Here is a 19,319-nt window from a genome sequence, read left to right as displayed (position 1 = left end):
ACTGCTTTCCCAGGATGTCGAGGCGGCGGGGCCCCTCGGGAGGTGCTCAGACAGGAAGGCGAACATGCCCCATCAGTGTGGAGCACAGTGGCACAGGACACATGCCCCCCTCATGTATGCACACATGTTCATATACACACACACTTACAAATACATTCACACATACACACGCTCACATACACAGCTGTGAGCTGGCCAGGGTCATTCTTGGCCCGGCAGGACACAGCTCCATCCATTTCTGGTGAGGAAGAACCAGGCTGCAAAGCATGGGCCACCATCCACCTATCCACCTCTCAGTAAGTGTGAGGGAGCGCGGGCAGAGCCCACCCAGGCTGGCTGCTCCTTACCATCATGGCGATGAGAGCGCACACGTAGCTCTGGTTCATGATGAGGTGGCCCAAGCCATGCAGTGGAGAGGTCTCTCTTGGCCCAGCCAGCCTGGGACGCACTACAGGGAAGGGGCAGGGGTCACCTGGGGAGCTCTGACAGCAGCAGGCCAGAGCCCCTCACCCACACTTGACTTTGGCCTATAACGTGCGTGGCAGGGATACTGGAACAGCAGCCCAGTACGAGGAGGGAGGCACTTGGCACGTGGTAGGCCCTGGGAAAAGAAAAGGTAGGCTCCTAGTTGGCACTGCCTGCAACTGTCATGTGACCCTGGACAGTCTTTGCCTCTCTCCAGGACTCGCATTCTAACGCTCTGAAAGGCAAGGATAGACAAGATCGTTCTGACAGACAGCCACTCTGGGCCTCTGGGTTCGGCCAGGGCAGAGCAATCAAGTCTTCCTGAAACTCAGAGGCAGGAAGGGAAAGGGTGGGATGAGAGACCTGGGGTCCTCCATCCCTTGTAGGTCAGCTGTATGGCCCCAATTCCCGCACAGCTGGAGGGGCAGACATGGTGAGATGACCCAATGGCCACCAGGGGGCAGCATCAGTGTGCCCATGGAAGGAGGTGTGTCCCTAGGCTACCATGGGTGCGCAATACTCACAGGGGCGCTGCTGGACCGGGCTGTGGCTGGTCAGGTCATGCACAATGCAGTTGTCTGTCTCAGGGTCAGGCCCCATGGGCGTGGGCATCATGCGCTGAAAGGTGAGCCAAGACCCGGTGAGCCAAGAGCATGGGCAGGTGGGCTCAGCCCCACCACTAAGCCCAGTGTCCTCACCTGGGCAGTACCCGCCTCCTTGGCAGCTGCATCCCTGGCCACACCCTGGGGCAACTGGTCCAACTCAGTCAGCTCCACCTCCCGCTCCTCAACGCCCCCAGCTGCTAATTTTGTCTGCAGAGATCAGAGTGCAGACCAGAGCAGAGGTCAGTTCCCCATCTGGCCCAAGAGCCACGACCTGAAGGGAGAGGGGGTATCCAGAGGTGTGAAGGCAGAGGCGGGGTGCTGGCTCTGGGCACCCACCTGGTCTGGCGGGTGGTGTGTGCGGAGCTTCAGGAGTGAGGTCACAGTGTAGTACAGGAGCAGCAGGACGCCGGGGCTCACATACACGGGCCAGTTGTGGTTGGTGTTGAGGACAAGCACGTTGGAACTGGAGCAGTTTGCGTGGGCCACAAAGTCCTTAAGACCGAAAACCCTGCCCAGAGAAGGCATAACACTGACTTCTGGCCAGGAGGAGAGGCCAGGTGGGCAGGGCCAGGATGAGGGGACAGAGCAAGCCCTATTCAGGGGAGCCCTCACCTGGCCCAAATGCCTGCAGGTGGGAGCATGTCCTGGGCGAAGGGCATCTGGTAGCAGTAGAGGCAGATGAGATGGCCAGCACCAAAGCAGCCCACCATGACGCAGAGTGTGCTGAAGCCCAGGGGACTGATGGGAAAGTGGCAGGCCCACCAGGTGCAAATGCCCAGGAAGAACAGGAAGTAGACACTGGAGAAGGCGGAGGGGTGGGCGATGCCTGCAGAACCAGACGGAGGCAGGCAGGGTCATTCCTGGCTGGGGCTGTGTGACCTCTGTCTTAGTGGTCAGCAGGGAGCTTGGCACGTGCCAAAACCCCTGCTGGTGTGACGTTCGGGGCTGGGATCCCTGCTCCCTGCCCAGTGAGTACCTGCCAGCGCGAGCAGCACTATGGCCAGGGTCCGCCCAGCGGCCACTAGTAGCCAGTGGGCGGTGATCCGGAACCGGGCAGCCAATCTTGACCTTCGCTTATGGGCAGGGGCTCCGGTCGGAGAGCCAGTATCCACTTCCCTGTCATCATCATCCTGCCAAGGTCACAGAGAGGGACAGAGGTCAGGGGCACAGTACTCAAGCCGCCAGGGAGGAAGGGGAGGCTGCCCCTGTGAGAGGCTGCCAGCCTGAGTGTAGACTTGTGCTGCCCTCCGCATCCAGGGCCCCTCACTGCCTTCCCGCTGCTCCACTCCAGCCCTGCAGGCTTTCCCGGAGGCAGCCCGCCCAGCTCCAGAACACACTCCTGCCAAACCCTGGCACATACGATGACTGACCCATGCATGCTGACCGTGGACTATTCTAGAATCCCTTAAGGGCTTCTTCTTTATCTCCTCACTTAGACCAAGAGACCTCAAGGACAGGCAGTCCCCACAGATTTATGCATGAATCCTCAAAGTTCCCCGGAGCCCTGTTCAGCTCCTGAGAAGCCCCAGTGGGGATTTTTAGGAAAAAGGAAAGCAGTGCACACACTGTGCACATCACTCTACAGTTTACAGAGCACCTTTGCACCGCTCTACCTGGTTCCACGGGCTGAAGCCGCACTTTCCTTATAAGTGAAGAAGTGGAGGCTCGGAGAGGACCCCACGTTACACGACTGTATGCACCCTGCTCCCTCTCTGCTGCCCCTGGGGCCTCCGGAGAGGGAGGGATGGGCCTCCAGGCGCATGGCCAGGTGCTGGGGTCTCCTGGTGCTCTGGCCAGCTCTTCTGGAGGCCAACCCTCTGGACAGATGGAGGTGGTCAACTGCCCAGGAGGAAACAAGAGGCCCTTCCAGGCCTCCCCGGCTCATGGAAGGGACAGAGATCCAACAACGCCTGTTTCTTTGGCCCTACCTCAAGGTTTCCTGGAACGGAGCTGTTTCCTGGACATCAGCAAAAGCCAGGGTGAGGCAGAAAGAGTGGCCTCTGAGTCAGATGCCCAGGCCTTGCCCCAGGTCCCCATCTGTAGAATGGGCTCCCTGCCTGTGCCTCTCCCAGCCGCTGCAGCAGCATGACATCTGGGCTGAGAGCACAGGCTCTGGATCCATGCCGCCCAGTCACATCCCAGTGCCAGTCTCCCATCTGTGCAGCCTTGGCCAAGTCACCTACCCTCTCTGTTTTCCGTCCATCAAATGTAGATGGGGACCAGACAAAAGAGATGAACCTCATAGGTTCTGTCCCCACAGAGCCTGGGGGGAAGGGGAAGGGAGGTCCCAGGGAGGAACGATTGAGTTGTTCCTGGAAGGAGGAGATGGAGCAGGCCAGGAGAACAAGACTACGGGACATCTAGGACCCTGGGTATCAGAGCAGGACCCAGGACACTGAGGTTAGAACTCATAACCAGGGTTCCCTCTAGACCAGTGGTCCCCAACCTTTTTTGGGCCACAGACTGGTTTAATGTCAGAAAATATTTTCACGGACCGGCCTTTAGGGTGGGACGGCTAAATGTATCACGTGACTGAGACAAGCGTCAAGAGTGAGTCTAGCCCTGGCCGGTTGGCTCAGTGGTAGAGTGTCGGCCTGGTGTGCAGAAGTCCCGGGTTCGATTCCCGGCCAGGGCACACAGGAGAAGCGCCCATCTGCTTCTCCACCCCTCCCCCTCTCCTTCCTCTCTGTCTCTCTCTTCCCCTCCTGCAGCCGAGGCTCCATTGGAGCAAAGATGGCCCGGGCGCTGGGGATGGCTCCTTGGCCTCTGCCCCAGGTGCTAGAGTGGCTCTGGTCGCGGCAGAGCGACGCCCCGGAGGGGCAGAGCATCACCCCCTGGTGGGCAGAGCATCACCCCCTGGTGGGCGTGCCGGGTGGATCCCAGTCGGGCGCATGCAGGAGTCTGTCTGACTGTCTCTCCCCGTTTCCAGCTTCAGAAAAATACAAAAAGAGTGAGTCTTAGACAGATGTAACAGAGGGAATCTGGTCATTTTTTAAAAATAAAACATCATTCAGACTTAAATATAAATAAAACGGAAATAATGTAAGTTATTTATTCTTTCTCTGTGGACCGGTACCAAATGGCCCACGAACCGCTACCGGTCCGTGGCCCGGGGGTTGGGGACCACTGCTCTAGGCCCCAGAATGCATGGAGCTGGCGGTCCTAGCCAGCCCAGGAGGCAAAGATAGCTGCTAGAAGGTGGGACAGCCAGGGCTGAGCTCACCTCCACCCACAGCCTGGCCCTGGCCCTGGCCCTGGGAAAGCTTCTGAGAAGGCCTGTGAAAAATGAGGATGTCTGGGAGCGGAAAAACAGAGGCAGCTGCTGGGTGGAAAGACAGGTGCTTGGGGGCCGTCCGTGGTGTCCAGGCTGGCCAGGCCTGGCTCCAGCCCCAACTCAGCTCCCATAGGCCATCCAGGAGCTGGGCAGAAGTGTCCACTCCTCCCCTCACTTCTTACCACAGCCCGTCTCGCCCCTCAGAGCATGCACGTACATGAGGTGTGACAGTCAGAATATGTACATGTACACGATTTTGTGCACCATGAATGTGCATAAGCTGCACCTAGTTCTGGGCTTTAAAACTGGGCACCTGTGAAACATGGCCCCTCCGCCTTGTTTGGAGGTCTGTGTACACGCATCACCCCTGGGTCAGCAGGACACACAGGCTCTATAGCACTGAGGACAGTTGGGTGAAGGTGACCTGTCTCAGTTGCCCAGCAGACCAGAGTCCAGCCCCAGTGAGCAGCATGGAGTGAGGGGCTGACCCCTCCTGACCACCCACAGATTTCTGGAATAATCCAGCCCCTTCCCGGCAAAGCTGTTCCAGGAAGCCCTGGTTCCACTAATGAGGAAACCAGAGGCAGCCCTGGCCCATGAGCCTGCTGGTGCCCACGTGCCCCCGTGGGGAAGGAGGGGGCCGACCCAGTTGGGAAAGGGCCCCAAGGGCAGGCAGAAGGGCAGTCCCAGCCCTAGCTCAACCCCCTGCAAAGGCCCAGAAAAGCCACTCAATCTCCAGGTCCCTATTTCCCCCTCTAAAACATTGGTGCCAGCCTTACCCTGTGAGATAGGGCAGCAACAGGTGGGGCAATAGGTCAGCTGTAGGCTGGGTTGCCCTGACCTGTGGGAAGCACCCTCCCCTCTCTGGGCTCTTCTGTAGGTCGAGGCCCTCATGCCCCGTAAGCCCTAGCTACAGGACAAAGGGACGCTAGGCTAGGGGATGGGAGAAGCCTGTGTCCCTCAAGAGGTTCTTGTGCCGGGACCCCTGCACGGTCACAGATCCTGCCCAGCCCTGAAAACCAGGCCCTATCGCATGGAGAGCCCAGACACGCAGCCCTTGTGTAGGACAGGAGGGCACTGAGCCTTCAACTGAGGAGAACATCGAGGACCCCACACTCACACCCCGCCCAAAGGAAGACCCCCTCACCCAAGGCAGGACCTTCCAAAGACAGAGTGTCTGATTTAGGGCCTTCCTGGCCTCTACCTACACAGCTCCCACCTTGCCTGCACAAGCCCACTGACGCTGCTGTGGGCGTGGGTTCTCACATCTCCATCCCTGTGTCAGTCAGGCCCTCTGTCTGTCAGTCCCTAGGTCTCCCTGATGGTTGGCACAGACCACCCTCCAACACTGCTGACTCCCTACTGCCTTGTGGCCACAAAGACTCTCCTCCAGGATGGGCTGTCAGGGTGCAGACACTGGGTTCCCCAAAGGTGTCCGCAGAAGTGGTACCCTGCTGGGACCATGCCACACTGTTAGTGCCTCCCCTCCCATGGGACAAGCATCTTCTCACCCCTCTGGTATCCTAATTTTTTCATAAATAGCACACACTGACTCTTACAACTAAAAGTCCATGTTTGTTTAAAAGAAAAAAAAAAAGTAGTCTTCAACCGGCCCGGTCCGAGCTCTAGAAGGCTCCTCCCCACACATGTGTACCCTGCCTGCCCCCACTCACCGGCTCCGGGGAACGCCGGCTCTGCTGGCCTCCCTGTGTGAGGCGCCCACAGAGGCCAAGGCACACAGCAGAGACCACGAGGATGCCCAGGTCGGGGGCCACCAGCCGCACAGCATTGGGGATGTCCTTCAGGTCCAGCCTGTGAAAGGCAGGAGAGCCCACTGGTCAGCCCAGGAGGGCAGGTGCCAGCAGGGAGGGCATGGACCCTCTCCGTGGGCCTGGAAAATCCTGGATGGAGGCGAAGGGGGGCTCTTACCTCGTGACCCCTATAAGTCGGGAGAGGTTCTCCCAGTGGCTGCCTGTGGAGAAAGGCACAGGGGCACCGGGTCAGGTGGGTGAGCTCTGAACCCCCTCCTGTCACCAGGAAGCCCTTAGAGCCCCAGAGTTAGAATGCCTGGTCTCAAAGGCACCTGTGGCTGGTCTCAGGGATGCTCAAAAGCCCTGTATTTACTGGAGGGAAACTGAGGCCAAGCCAGGAAAGCCAGGTGGATCGAAGGTCCTTCAGTGGTGCCTGGCAGGGCCGACATGGCTGGGAGGCTGTACCAGGCTGTCACACTGGTCAGCAGAAGCCAAGTGCTCCTCGGGGGCTGGAGCGGGGAGGCCTGGTCTCAGCTGCCAGGCCCACTGCACCCGTGGTGCTGCTGACTTCTCTACAGTTTCTAAACGGTGGGCGGGGCACATCCATCTCGGATTGAAACGGGAAGTCGGGTGTGGCACCCTGCTCACCCACAAGGCTGAGTGTGATGTCAGATGGGAGGACTGGGAGGTGTTGATGCCAATAGGGTTGGAGGGCCGGGTGCCAGCCAGATAGTGGCTATGGCGGAAGGGCACAGGGCAGTGTGGCCGAGTGTCTAAGCCCTGGCAGGCATGGGAAGATGATGCTGACGGGGGGAAGAGCCTGAGAAGACTGGGCTGCTCCAAGAGTTGGACTCCAGGTTCTGGGATGAGCACCACACTAGTGCTCGGCCCAGCCCCATGGTCAGCCATTTCTGGGACACTTTTACTTGGGCCATCTAAACTTGACATAAATTAGACAGGCACTCAGGTGACCCTTGTCAGGCAAAGCCTGGGTGAAATGGGGCAGCCAACCTTCCCTAGGAGACCCAAGGATCCTCCCCACCCTCCAGGGAGCCACCAGCTCTCCCCCAGGCTTCCGCACCCCTCAGTAACTCACAGTTCGACCCCAGAAGCTGGTCCAGGCCAGGCACGGTATGCAGGCATATTTGGAAGGTGAGGTGGGCTGCCAGGAAGAGGAGGCTGAGGACCAACAGGGCTCGGAGGGTGCGGCCAGTGTGACCTGTGGGCAGAGGAGGAGGTTAGTCCTGAGCGAGGCCCTATCAAGCAGCTGTGGAACACGCCGCGCCTGTACACGGGGTCCTGGGGCTTGTCACAGCTGGTCTCGTGCAGTGCTCTGTACCATTCCACTGACCGCTCAGAGAGCCCCGAGGGTGGACACTAGCACGGATCCCAATTTATAGACAGACAGGAGGTGATCTGCCCACAGTTACAAAGCAGGGCATCAGCAGAGTACAGCACACCAGCCTGCCTGCTGTCTGGGGATGTGAGACAGTTGGGGGCAGCAGCCAGTACAGACCGGAAAGACCCCCACACTTGAGAAGACACCCTCAGGTTTGTTCAAGCATCCAGCAAACATCTGTGTCACTCTGCTTGGACTTGGGTGCAGAGCGCTGCCCCACCGCCCAGGGTGAACTGAAAGCATGCTGGCCATACAGCTTGGTTGGTTAGAGCGCTGCCTCGATATGCGGAGGCTGCAGGTTTGATCCCCGGGTAGGGCATATACAGAAACAGACTGATGTTTCAGTCTCTCCCTCTCCCTTCTTCTCTCTCCAAAATCAATAAAAATTTTAAAAAGAAAGAAAAGTGGGGAGAGCCTCGCCTTTGTGGAGGGATATCATGGGGATAAACACTTCCAGGGTGTGCAGAATGAGTCACTGCAGAAAGGAATGATGGCGGCCGCGCCAGCGCCTCCTCCATGCCGGGTAGGGCTGAGAGCCACACAGGCCTATTTCGTCATCCCGGGGCCCCACCTTGCTGGGGAAGAAGCTGGGCCCGGGAGCCCATGAACACAGGTAGCAGCAACCCCAGACAAGCACCCTCTCTGCTCCTCACACTCTGCGGGACGTGGCGTTTGTGACCAGGGCTGACCCCTGTTCCCTGGGAAGCAGGGCTCAGCCCCCCTAGGCAGAGAAGCCTTGGCTGCAGAGAGAGGGCTGAGCAGTCATAGCTGGTGTGGGGAGAACTCAGGACGTCCTGGAGTCACCTCTGCCTTATGAGTGAGTGAGGAGCTCCCACTCTGTGCAGAGGCCAAGACCGGAGACCGCCACTCGGTTCTTGTCACACTCTGAGCTCTGAATCTTAGGTTCAGGGTGCCAGCTGTGGGCAGCTTTCTCCTCCAGCCCCTGACCTGTGGGCAGGAGCCCCCAGGTCCTCACCCCTACTGGCAGGCTCATTTGCTAATGACAACTTGCAGAGCAGCCGGCCCCTCTTTGGACTTTTTTTCGGAGCACGAGGACAGGCGGGTCACCACCAGTCCAGTTCTTCTCCTGCCCAGAGGCTGGCAAACTGAGGGCCCAGTCTGCTTTGTTCACTGTCTTTCAGCACAATCGCTATTTGTTGAATAGACTCAGAACGGCCTCATCTTCCCTACCTCAGGGCTGGCTTAGCAGGTGACATTTCTGGAGTAACATGTGAGTGCCCAGGGTGAAGGCTAAATCCTTCAGCACTCACCCACTGTCTCACCTGATTTTACCAGGGAAGCTGGGCTCAGAGAAGGCACGGGGCTCCTTCGGGCAGCCCAGAGAGGTGCCAAGCAGGATCTAGACAGCTTCTTTGCCTCCCTCCCTCATTTCTAGCCCTGACATTCTGACCCTTTGATTACAGCCTCAGACCTGTAGTGGGCAGTGACAAGCAAGAGAGAGAGCAGGGTGGAGCTGGTGGAAGAAACAGCCCGCTGGAAGGAAGGAGAAATGGAAAATGAATGGAAGAGTCTGGCCCTGGGCCCTGGCTGGGCCCCTCTGCTCAGAGCCCCAGGCAAAGACAAGGGAGAGGTGGCAGGGCTCCCCACAGGAGGACAGAACTGGGCTGCCAAAGGGACACTGCACAGGGTTCCTGGGGGAGAGAACGCTGGTGGGGGTGGGGGCTAGCCTGCTCCACCTCCCTGCCAGGAACACACAGGAACCACAGGGGGAGAAGGCAGAGCTTCCCCCCACCACCTCGCAGCCTCCCCTCTGACCGCCTTGCCTGCCTGGCCCCTCGCTTGCAGACCTGGAAAGTCCCAATGAGTGACGTCATAAGGGGTTGCCTGCCCAAGGCCACCCCTCTCCCACTCCATGGACTCACCCTGCTCTCAAGCCACCAAGACCTGAGGCTGACCTTGACAGCACTCTCAAGACTGATGGTTTCCTCACAGACCCGCAGGTCAAGGAGGGAAGCCCCAAGCCGAAGGCCCCTCATGGCGGAGTCACAGGACCTCGTTCCTGGCTCCCTCCCGACAGCCTTCCTAGCCAGCACCCCCCCACATCCTTCTGACTAGCATATCGGATATCAGCACTTCCCACTGTCTTTCCCTCCCCTTCCCGGTTCGTTTCTCGATTGGCCACAGTGTCCTGGACCCCGTGTGGTGTCAGCACCCGGCCAAAGGGCCAGAGCCCTGGCGCTGCAGCTTGAGCTCCTCCCGCCCAGCTGGAAGAGGCGGGAGGGTCTGAGTGGCACACCGAGGTGGGAAACGGGTGCCTGGAGCGAGGCCCTGCTAATCTGTGGGGACAGGTGGAGGCTGAGGCTGGTGCTCCAACCTGGCCTCCTTCCTGGAAGTTGGCCATGGACCCCCATGTGCTTGCCAGCACCCTCAAACACCCATCTCTAACAGCCCACCCAGCTCTAAGCGCGTGATGCCTCCTTGGCTGTCTAGTGGCATTTCAAATTTCTCCACCTCTGGGCACTGCTGAGCCCCTGCTCCCCTCATTTGCTCAGCTCTTCCACCTCTAATGCTGGTCTCACCTCCAGGAAAGGGGTGGTGCTGGCCTGGCTCATCCAGGGGAGGCCCTGCCTGGCACTCAACACACTGCTTATCGGATACTCTCCCCCTCTCCCGCCTGCCCAAGCCTAACTGAGCTGGGAGTGGCCAGTCTCCTGGGCCTGGGAATTCACACGTGATGGCAGGCAGCAGGGATGGGCCAGCCCAGAGGGCAGCTCTGGCTCTGGGTGAGCAGGGCGTCAGGCAGGTGAGGAATTCCTGCATCTGCTCAGGAGGGGAAAGGGGTGTGGCCAAGGCCCATTAGAGGTGCTGGAAACAGGTCCAGTAGAATCTGAGGTTCAAGGTTTGACACTGAGTACAGGAGAACTGGCTGCCATTATTAGCAGGCAGAGGAGGAGAGAGATTGGGGGGGGGGATAGTGAGAAAGATGGCATTGGTCCATCTGTTACAGTTGCTGGAAGGTGCTGCTTGTCCTCTCCCCTGGGGACCTTAGTGTCACTCACTTGCCAAGCAAGGCCTGCACAGGCAGGGAGCATCATGGAAGGACAAGGCTCGGCCCTTGCAAGGCAGGTACCCCACACCTCCGTCCACGGCAAGGAGGGTGGGCACAGAAACTGCCCATCCTGAAAGTGCTGGGGCTCCCACTTAGGGGCTTCCCACTCAGGCAGGAAACTCCAGAGAAACGGGAAGAAGGGTTGGGAGACAGCGGGTCCCAAAAGCACAGGAACAGGGGCTCCTCCCTGAGAGGGGATTTGTAAAAGAGCATCCGTCTGACCTAGAGTGTCCCTGGGTCTGAGCCCCCCCATCTCAGCCTGATGGTGGCTGCTTAGTCTGCAAAGGCTCCAGAGTGTCCCCACTTCAGCAGGGCCCTGACTCCCACTGCCCACCCTCCCCCCAGCTGCAGTTCATGGACCCCCCAGCTCCCCATCCTTGGCTTCCTCCTGAACTGCTGTCTGCAAAGGCCTGCTTACGCTGCCCTCCTCTGTGGCAGCCCAAGCCCCCTGCAGATGTGCTGCCAACCTAAGGGCTGAGCTCCTGGGCTGTGGTGAGGGTCCCCCACCACATACACACACAATCCAGGCAAGGGCCACGCAGGGCGGGTGGTGGACGCACAGGATCCCCCAGGTGGCACAGGAAGTGCTCCGAGAAGCCAAGGGAAGGGATGTTCAAGGTCCCTTCTCACTGAGGAGGGTCCAGGAGAGGTGAGGACAGGGGGCAAACCAAAGCCTGAACCATGAAGCCCTGTGGAGGGAGCGGTGCATCATCTGCTCTGCTGAGGACTTGGCAGGGAGCATCTTCTGCTCAAAGGCATCAAGACCACAGTGCTATCTGGGCGTGGCTGACGGGACTCACACACTGGGGGCCCTCAGCCCACCACCCAACAGACACTAGGGATCTTCAGGTGTCCTGTTCTGAGACCTGGACCCAACAGAGCCCTGCCTGCCAGACCCTGAGCCCTTCACATAGCACCTGAGCTGGGGCAAGGCCCAGGTGCCCACAGGACAGGGCAGCATGAAGCAGTTTTCGTTCTAAGTCAGGAAAGGACTTTTTTTTTTTTTTTTTTTTTTTTTCATTTTTTTTCTGAAGCTGGAAACAGGGAGAGACAGTCAGACAGACTCCCGCATGCGCCCGACCGGGATCCACCCGGCACGCCCATCAGGGGCGATGCTCTGCCCACCAGGGGGCGATGCTCTGCCCATCCTGGGCGTCGCCATGTTGCAACCAGAGCCACTCTAGCGCCTGGGGCAGAGGCCACAGAGCCATCCCCAGCGCCCGGGCCATCTTTGCTCCAATGGAGCCTTGGCTGCGGGAGGGGAAGAGAGAGACAGAGAGGAAAGCGCGGGGGAAGGGTGGAGAAGCAAATGGGCGCTTCTCCTATGTGCCCTGGCCGGAATCGAACCCGGGTCCTCCGCACGCTAGGCCGACGCTCTACCGCTTAGCCAACCGGCCAGGGCAGGAAAGGACTTTCTTGAGTCCCTAATGTTAATCTGGTCGCTGGGAACCAACCCTGCTTCTCACCTGAAGCTTCTATTGCACCTCCGTTCTGCCTGGACCTTCATAGACCATGCCCAACAACCCAGGCCCTGCTTGCTGGCCCCTAGTGACCAACGCAGGAGTTGGAACTTCCCTAAGGAAACACTGAGGCGGACACCTCTGGAGCCCTCACATCCCTGCTCAGGGGGATTCACCCCGGCTTCCCTTGGGTCAGGCTGACGCCCATGTGGGGATGGAGCCAGGAGTCAGCACCCACAGGGGCCCTGGAGAGCATCAGACCCTCATCCAGGTGCCAGCGCCAAGGCCGCACAACTCATCAGCGTACAGCCAGGCTCTGAGGCACAGGCAGGTCTTCCACTGTCCTCTTTCCTGCCCAGAAGAACCCAGGCTCCCTGTCCCTGCAGGGCCTCTGAGGCCGGCAGATGGACGGACAGGGGCCAGAAGGGAAGTCTTCCCAGTGCCTCTCCCCCTGCGTGCTAGCCCTCGCTCTCCAATGCCTCTCGCCTTGGCCTTGGCAGGAGCCTGCGCTCCCTCCACTGCTGATCAGAGGAAAGTGTTTCCAATCATGTAAGGGACATGAAGTATTTCCTGAAATATTTACGGGACAAGCTGCTTTTAGCCAAGGGCCTGGGAACAAACAGAACTGGCTCCAGAGAGAAGAGGATGGCATGGGTGGCAGACCTGCCCAGCAGACCCTGCCCGCGGAGGAGAGGGAAGGGGGGCCAGCTGGCCTGAGTTGGGAGTCTTGGGCGGACAGCTGAGTCAGCCTGGGAGGGGTCTGGCTTCGTCCCTAGCAGCTCCCAGCACTGTGTCTGTGGGGGGCCCCTCCCCTTTCTGTACCTGAACTAACCCTGTGTTCTAAGACCAGTGCCCTCTGCAAATGCCCCAAGCAAAGTGGCAACCTGATGGGGCATTAGAAGTCAGTGTGTCAGCCATAAGAAATGATGACATCGGATCACTTACAACAAAATGATGGGATCTTGATAACATTATACGGAGTGAAATAAGTAAATCAGAAAAAGACAAGAACTGCAGGATTCCATACATTGGTGGAACATAAAAACGAGACTAAGAGACATGGACAAGAGTGTGGTGGTTACAGGGGGTGGGGGGAGGGAAGGAGGGAGAGGGGGAGGGGGAGGGGTACAAAGAAAACTAGATAGAAGGTGACAGAGGACAATCTCTCTTTGGGTGATGGGTATGCAACAGAATTGAATGACAAGATAATCTGGACATGTTTTCTTTGAATATATGTACCCTGATTTATTGATGTCACCCCATTAAAATAAAAATTTATTTATAATAAAAAAAGAAGAAAAAAAAAAGAAGTCAGTGCGACAGGCCAGGAAGGGGGTGACCAGTCCTGCTCTGGGAGGCAGAATGCTTTCCCACGGGATATCTACACACCAATGCCTGGACCCCGTGAATAAATTTCCTTACACAGTGAATGAGAAGCACATTGCCAATCCACTGATCTTAAAACAGGTTGATCCTGGGTCCCTGGGTGGACCCAATGTTATCACAGGGTCCTAATGGGGGAAGAGGGGCAGGGGAGTCAGAGTCAGGGTGACAGGTGACATGGCCATTGTCAGACTGGGTGATGGAGGGAGAGAGAGAAACCGAGGGCCAAGAAGCTGGAAAAGACAAGGAGATGGGTTCTCTCCTGGAACCTCCAGGAGCAATCAATCAGACTTGTGACACCTAATTTTAGCCCCAAGACAGTGCTGGCTCTCCGAGCTCCAGACCAGCTCCAGAGAGCGGAAGAACAGGTGTGTGTCCACCCAGCCACGGGCTCGGAGGCCCCGAGGCTCCCACGCAGCCATCTGCTGCAGCCAGCACCTCCCAAGGGCAGCACTTGGTTCATTTGTGGCCTCAGCCAAACCCTCAGGCATCTAGTGGGTAACTTTTCACTCCTCTGACAGGCATTGGGGTTCATCTTGCAGACAACCTGCTTCCCCAGGACCCTCTATTAAGTCTGACTGCCTCTCTTCACCCTCCGAAACCTAAGGGTCCTTCCCACCCAGGGACACAGGGCAACCTTTAGGGATAGGTCCTAGAGCACTTGCCCTGACGGAAAACATGGGACAGAATGAACACGGAAGTACCCGGAGAGTGTGTGGCAGGAGCCCTCGAACCAAGGGGGTGATGCTCCTCCAGCCATCTGTCCCCATGGAACCTGACTCAGCATCCTACTCACAAGGGACCGACCTGTGTTCTGCTGGGCAGGGAGTGGGGTGCCCGCACTCACCCCATCCCGTCTGACACAGGATCCTGAGACGGGGCCTGTCTGCCTCCCAGCCCCTCTCAGGGGGGTCCGTGTCATGGGCCCCCTTGTCCAAGCCCTCCAGCGGGCACAGCCCCCAAGGGGCCTTCCCACAGCTGACGAAGTGGCAGACACAGAAAACTGAGACAGCGCTCCCCCTCCAGGGGCTCAGGTCCTAGGGCTACCTCAGGTGTGTGGGGCTACCGACAGCCAGGTGGTGAGAGGCAAATGAAGGCCCTCAGAGTGCTGGGTGAGCACGGATAGAGCCCAGCGGCATGACTGTGGGCAGGGAGAGCCCATGTGGGGGCTGCACTTAAGGGTTAACTGGAGCCTCGCTGGACAGAGGGGATGCATGGACGGTGCACAGGACAGGGTCAGGAACGGGAGACGGAGCCAGTGGCAGACTGGCCAGCTCACAGCCCTGGGCCTGGGCCTCCCTGCAGCGGAGTGGCACCTCAGGGTCAGGGACATCCGCCAGTGCCTTCAGCATGCCCCTGTAACACGGGGTCAGAAAGAGATTCTGAAACAAGCAGGGGTCGATGATGAAAATGATACTCGGGACCACTCAGCCTTCGCTCACAGCTGTTAAACCACAAAGTAAGTCATTTGCTACCCAGGGTTCCTGAGGGGTGCCCAACACCTCCCTTCCTGTGGGTACCTGGGCCAGGTGCCCATGGACAAGGAGTGCCGAACCTCCCTCCCCCAGCCCTTACCTGGGACGCTGTGCCGGGAGGGGCCCGGGAACCAGGGCAGCAGCAGCAGGAACAGCAGGTAGACCAGCGAGAGCGCGTTGGAGCGGACCAGGCAGGCTGCGGGGGGAGACGCATGGTTAGCTCGGTTGCACGCAGAGAGACAGCCAGCCCCGGGCCCCTCACATTGTCCCTCAGTCAAAGCCCCCTGAACCCGTCTCCAAAACATCACCTCCCAGTACAGTGCCCCTGAACACTGTCCCTCCTGTGCCTTGCCGATCATCCCTGCGAGGTTGTCACCTCCCTGCCATGTACAAGCCACCCTGGTCAACAAGACATGTCACCTGTCACTTGGTACTCGCATGCTGTCAGTGTCCAGGCAACGTGCAACACGCCACCTGTTATTTAGTGCATGTCCCATCAGACAACACGTGACACTTTCCATCACTCATGCATACACTCCGTCCTTCTAATAGTCTGCTCACCAATGTCACATTTTGGGGATTGTTCCCTACAGAACCATGTGGCTCTCATCACATCTTGTGTGTCTCAGGTACACACCACAAAGCCATATCCATCCTCCTGTGGACATTTAGTGACTAAGCTTCCTAACTTGCTCATTCTCCTTTGCAAAATTTTATATTTTTAACTAACATTTAGCATGATGGACTTTCGGGGTCCAGCTCTCTGAACCCTCACTTGTGCACGGCCGTGGGGCCTGGCGCCTGCCCTCCCCAGAGGCAGCGAGCCGCCGCCGCTGCAGCCCCGCCTCTGCCACTTGCTCATCTCACGTCACACGAGTGGACGGCCCAGCATGGGGCATTTGGGCTGGCTACTGTACCTGTCTCTGTGTCACTAGCTTGTCCCTGCCTTTTCTCTTATTATATAGTTTGACAACATGTCTTTCCACCCTCTGGGCACTTTCCTGAGTCTCACTCACCCTGTTGGATACTATCTTTTTTTTTTTTTTTTTTTTTTGTATTTTTCTGAAGCTAGAAACGGGGAGAGACAGTCAGACAGACTCCCGCACGCGCCCGACCGGGATCCACCCGGCACGCCCACCAGGGGGCGATGCTCTGCCCACCAGGGGGCGATGCTCTGCCCCTCCGGGGCGTCGCTCTGCCACAACCAGAGCCACTCTAGCACCTGGGGCAGAGGCCGAGGAGCCATCCCCAGCGCCCGGGCCATCTTTGCTCCAATGGAGCCTTGGCTGCGGGAGGGGAAGAGAGAGACAGAGAGGAAGGAGGGGGGGAGGGGGGGAGAAGCAGATGGGCGCTTCTCCTGTGTGCCCTGGCCGGGAATCGAACCGGGGACTTCTGCACGCCAGGCCGACGCTCTACCACTGAGCCAACCGGCCAGGGCCGCCTGTTGGATACTATCTTAACAAAGTGCAGCAGGGTGGCTGAGGGACCTCTCCTGGTCCCCGGGAATTGAGGGTTACCAGGAGATGATGGGGAGATGCTGCATGTGCGAAGCAGTCTCATCATAGGAATTGGGGGCCCACTCAGCATTTCCTGGGGTGTCCAAGAGGCACTGCACACTGCCCGAGGGGGCTAGCAGCACATGGCACCACTGGTGAGGCCCCCAGGGCAGGCTGCCTGCTCTGTGGCCGCTAGTTGATCACAGGGACCTTCCTGGATCTTCCAGAGACAAGGGCATGTAAACCACACTGCGGGCAGCGCGGCTGCAGAGACGGCACCACTTGCTGCCAGTCACTAGCTGGTGGTGACGGCTTTCTTGCCTGTGCTGGAAAGGCTTGGCTCCTGGGGCCCCTGCAGTTGGTACCGGCTGTAGCAGGACTCCCACAGTGGTCTCACCCCCGAGGCCGGGACAAAGGAGGAATGACTTCTCAAAGAACTCGGACACTGAAAGCCCAGCAGCCCCAGCCAGCACTCCTCCCCACACCCAGGACCGGCAGTGCTGACCTGAGAAGTGGTCACCGGCAGTGCTGAGCTGAGGAGGGGTCTGTTCACACCTCTGCTTGTCCCCCATCCTTGCCAGGATTCGAGACCCCAATCTTCTAGAGGGAGCACAGCTAACTCACACCCCTCCCTCAATCTTGTCCTTCTCCAGAGCCCCCTGGACCAACTCTCTTGTCCAAAGCAGGAGCTCAGGCATCTCACAGGTGAGAGGTGGTGGTGGCAGGAGGAGCCAGCACATCCTCAATAGAGCGCCGAGTCTGGAGACAGGGCTGCTGCCCGCACCGGAAAGCCAGCTGCCACCCCGAACCATGCAGCCCTGTGCTCAGCTGGCTCTCCAGACATGTTTCCACATCTGTGAATGGGGTTACACCACCTGCCCAAAGGGTCACCAGGAGGGTTAAACTGAACCACAGAGGGGTGCCCAGCACAGGGCTGGGATGCATGGCTTTGGTTCCTTCCCACCAACCCCTGCCTGAGCCCTTCTATCACCCCAGCAACACAGGAACCCAGAAAACCACGTGGTCGGCACTGTGGTCCTAAGCTCCAGGTCACCCGCCTGCCTTTCTGGATACTGCAGCATGCTCCCATGCTCTGGGGAGCTGTCCCTAAAGCTAAGATGTCTCCTCCTTCCATTACACACACTAGCTATAGCGATCAGCTCAACTCTAAATCTAAAGTTTTTCAATAATTATACATTTTCATTAAAAAAAAAAAATCAATCTGATCTGGCCCCAGAGGCAGGAGGGAAATGCACTTATGGAAAAGGCTTCTAAAGTTCCTTTTTGTTTTCCGGAGCTGTACTTTAAGGCCCCTGGGCTATGCTTCTTTCCCTCCCACAGTCCAGTCCCAGCCCTGTCCCCAGAGGGGTGGTACCCTCCACTTCTGTACCAGCCTGGGGAGGACTTCTCCAGCCAAGTGATGTCCATCTGGTCACCCATCTATTCAGCCACGTATTTACCCACCCACCCACCTCCGTCGATCTTTTCTCCACCTACCCACCCATCCATGCCCTCATCCGCCCATCCGATCTTTCACAAACCCGCCCACCTATCCATCAGAGTAACTTTCTCCTGAGAACTTATTCTGCAGGTCCCTGCCCTGAGGCACTCGTGTTCTGCTCTGCCAGGGACGCCAGACACTAAGCAAGTATACATGCACCAAGGATGGCATTCAAAAGCCCATGACAGGGCATCTAAAGTGAAATAGGCACCAGGGAAGCTCCAGGAGGCAGAGGCACAGCTTCTGAGGAGGAGGGCCCGGTCTTCACCTCCACAGGTCTACAGTCTCCCCAGCCGGGCTCTATAAGGGGCCCTGGGGCTGGGACAGGGAGAATGCAGAGTAGTGTTTAATCCTTTGAGTAGTACAAACATTCATGTATATCCTTGTGCCTCCTGACCAACCAGAGTACGATGGTACAAAAACTTTTATTTTAAAAATGTGTAAGGCGCCTGACCAGGCGGTGGCACAGTGGATAGAACGTTGGACTGGGATGCGGAGGACCCAGGTTCGAGACTCCAAGGTCAATGGCTTGAGCGCAGGCTCATCTGGTTTGAGCAAAGCTCACCAGCTTGGACCCAAGGTTGCTGGCTTGCGCAAGGGGTTACTCGGTCTGCTGAGGGCCCACAGTCAAGGCACTTATGAGAAAGCAATCAATGAACTAAGGTGTCGCAATGAAAAACTGATGATTGATGCTTCTCATCTCTCTCTGTTCCTGTCTGTCTGTCCCTGCCTATCCCTCTCTCTGACTCTGCAAAAAAAAAAAAAAAGTGTAAGGCAACATTAAAAAAGGCAGATAGATGTATGTTCCTCTTGTTTCCATAAATTGTTTATCAAACAAACATGGTTTTAAGTTAATAAAACTATAACAGGAACTAATTTCATTTTTTGAAAAATAACTTGCTCCCAGTGGTCAGCGAGCATGAAAAGAACTCATGACTCAGAAAGGGTTAATGGATGCAGAGTTTCCATTTAGGATGATGACCAAGTGCTGTGGATGGACGGTGGTGATGCTGGCACAGTACTGAGAACGTACTTAATGCCACTGAGCTGTTGACTTCAAATGGTGAGAGGATAAATTTTCCGTTATGTGTATTTTACCAGAATAAACAAACAACCCCTGAAATCAGTGGAGGATTTCAGAAACCAGAGCCTGAGGGGCAGAGGCTGGCCCCAGACCAGTCTGCGGCCGCCAGCGAAGCCACGACCAGGCCTCCCCCTCCTCGCCCCACTACAAGGCTGAGGACGAGGAGAAGAATCCTGAGCAGTTCTGTCTGCCAAAAGCGGGAAATGGGAGACGAGGAGTCAGAGGGAGCAGGGTCAGAGGGAAGTATGTGGGAAGCACTTTGGAACAGACCACATGTCAGCCCCATCAGCAGGGAGCATGGGCCGCTGCCCCCACCCTGGGAGGGATTCCACATGGGCCCAGCATTGGGTCTGCCC

At 57.8% G+C, this 19,319-nt stretch overlaps 1 protein-coding gene across 2 annotated transcripts in view; it reads right to left on the bottom strand.

Annotated features, from left to right (window-relative positions):
* PIEZO1 (piezo type mechanosensitive ion channel component 1 (Er blood group)) overlaps positions 1-19,319 on the bottom strand; it is a 74,128-nt gene that overhangs the window by 20,342 nt on the left and 34,467 nt on the right. Inside the window, exons 2-11 of one of the 2 annotated variants that reach the window (XM_066349290.1) lie at positions 14,983-15,078; positions 7,192-7,314; positions 6,274-6,316; positions 6,018-6,156; positions 2,047-2,200; positions 1,683-1,896; positions 1,407-1,578; positions 1,164-1,277; positions 990-1,083; positions 348-448 (exon numbers count right to left, since the gene is read on the bottom strand). In XM_066349290.1, coding sequence (XP_066205387.1) covers positions 348-448; positions 990-1,083; positions 1,164-1,277; positions 1,407-1,578; positions 1,683-1,896; positions 2,047-2,200; positions 6,018-6,156; positions 6,274-6,316; positions 7,192-7,314; positions 14,983-15,078 — 1,250 coding nt within the window. Of the gene's footprint in view, positions 1-347; positions 449-989; positions 1,084-1,163; positions 1,278-1,406; positions 1,579-1,682; positions 1,897-2,046; positions 2,201-6,017; positions 6,157-6,273; positions 6,317-7,191; positions 7,315-14,982; positions 15,079-19,319 lie in introns of those variants that run through there. The other variant, XM_066349289.1, reaches the window with a different exon arrangement.

The sequence above is a fragment of the Saccopteryx leptura genome, chromosome 9 (assembly GCF_036850995.1).
Source record: "Saccopteryx leptura isolate mSacLep1 chromosome 9, mSacLep1_pri_phased_curated, whole genome shotgun sequence".
Lineage (NCBI taxonomy): Eukaryota > Metazoa > Chordata > Mammalia > Chiroptera > Emballonuridae > Saccopteryx > Saccopteryx leptura.
The sequence above is the reverse complement of the archived record's forward strand: the minus strand, read 5'-3'. Positions and strand labels throughout refer to the sequence as shown.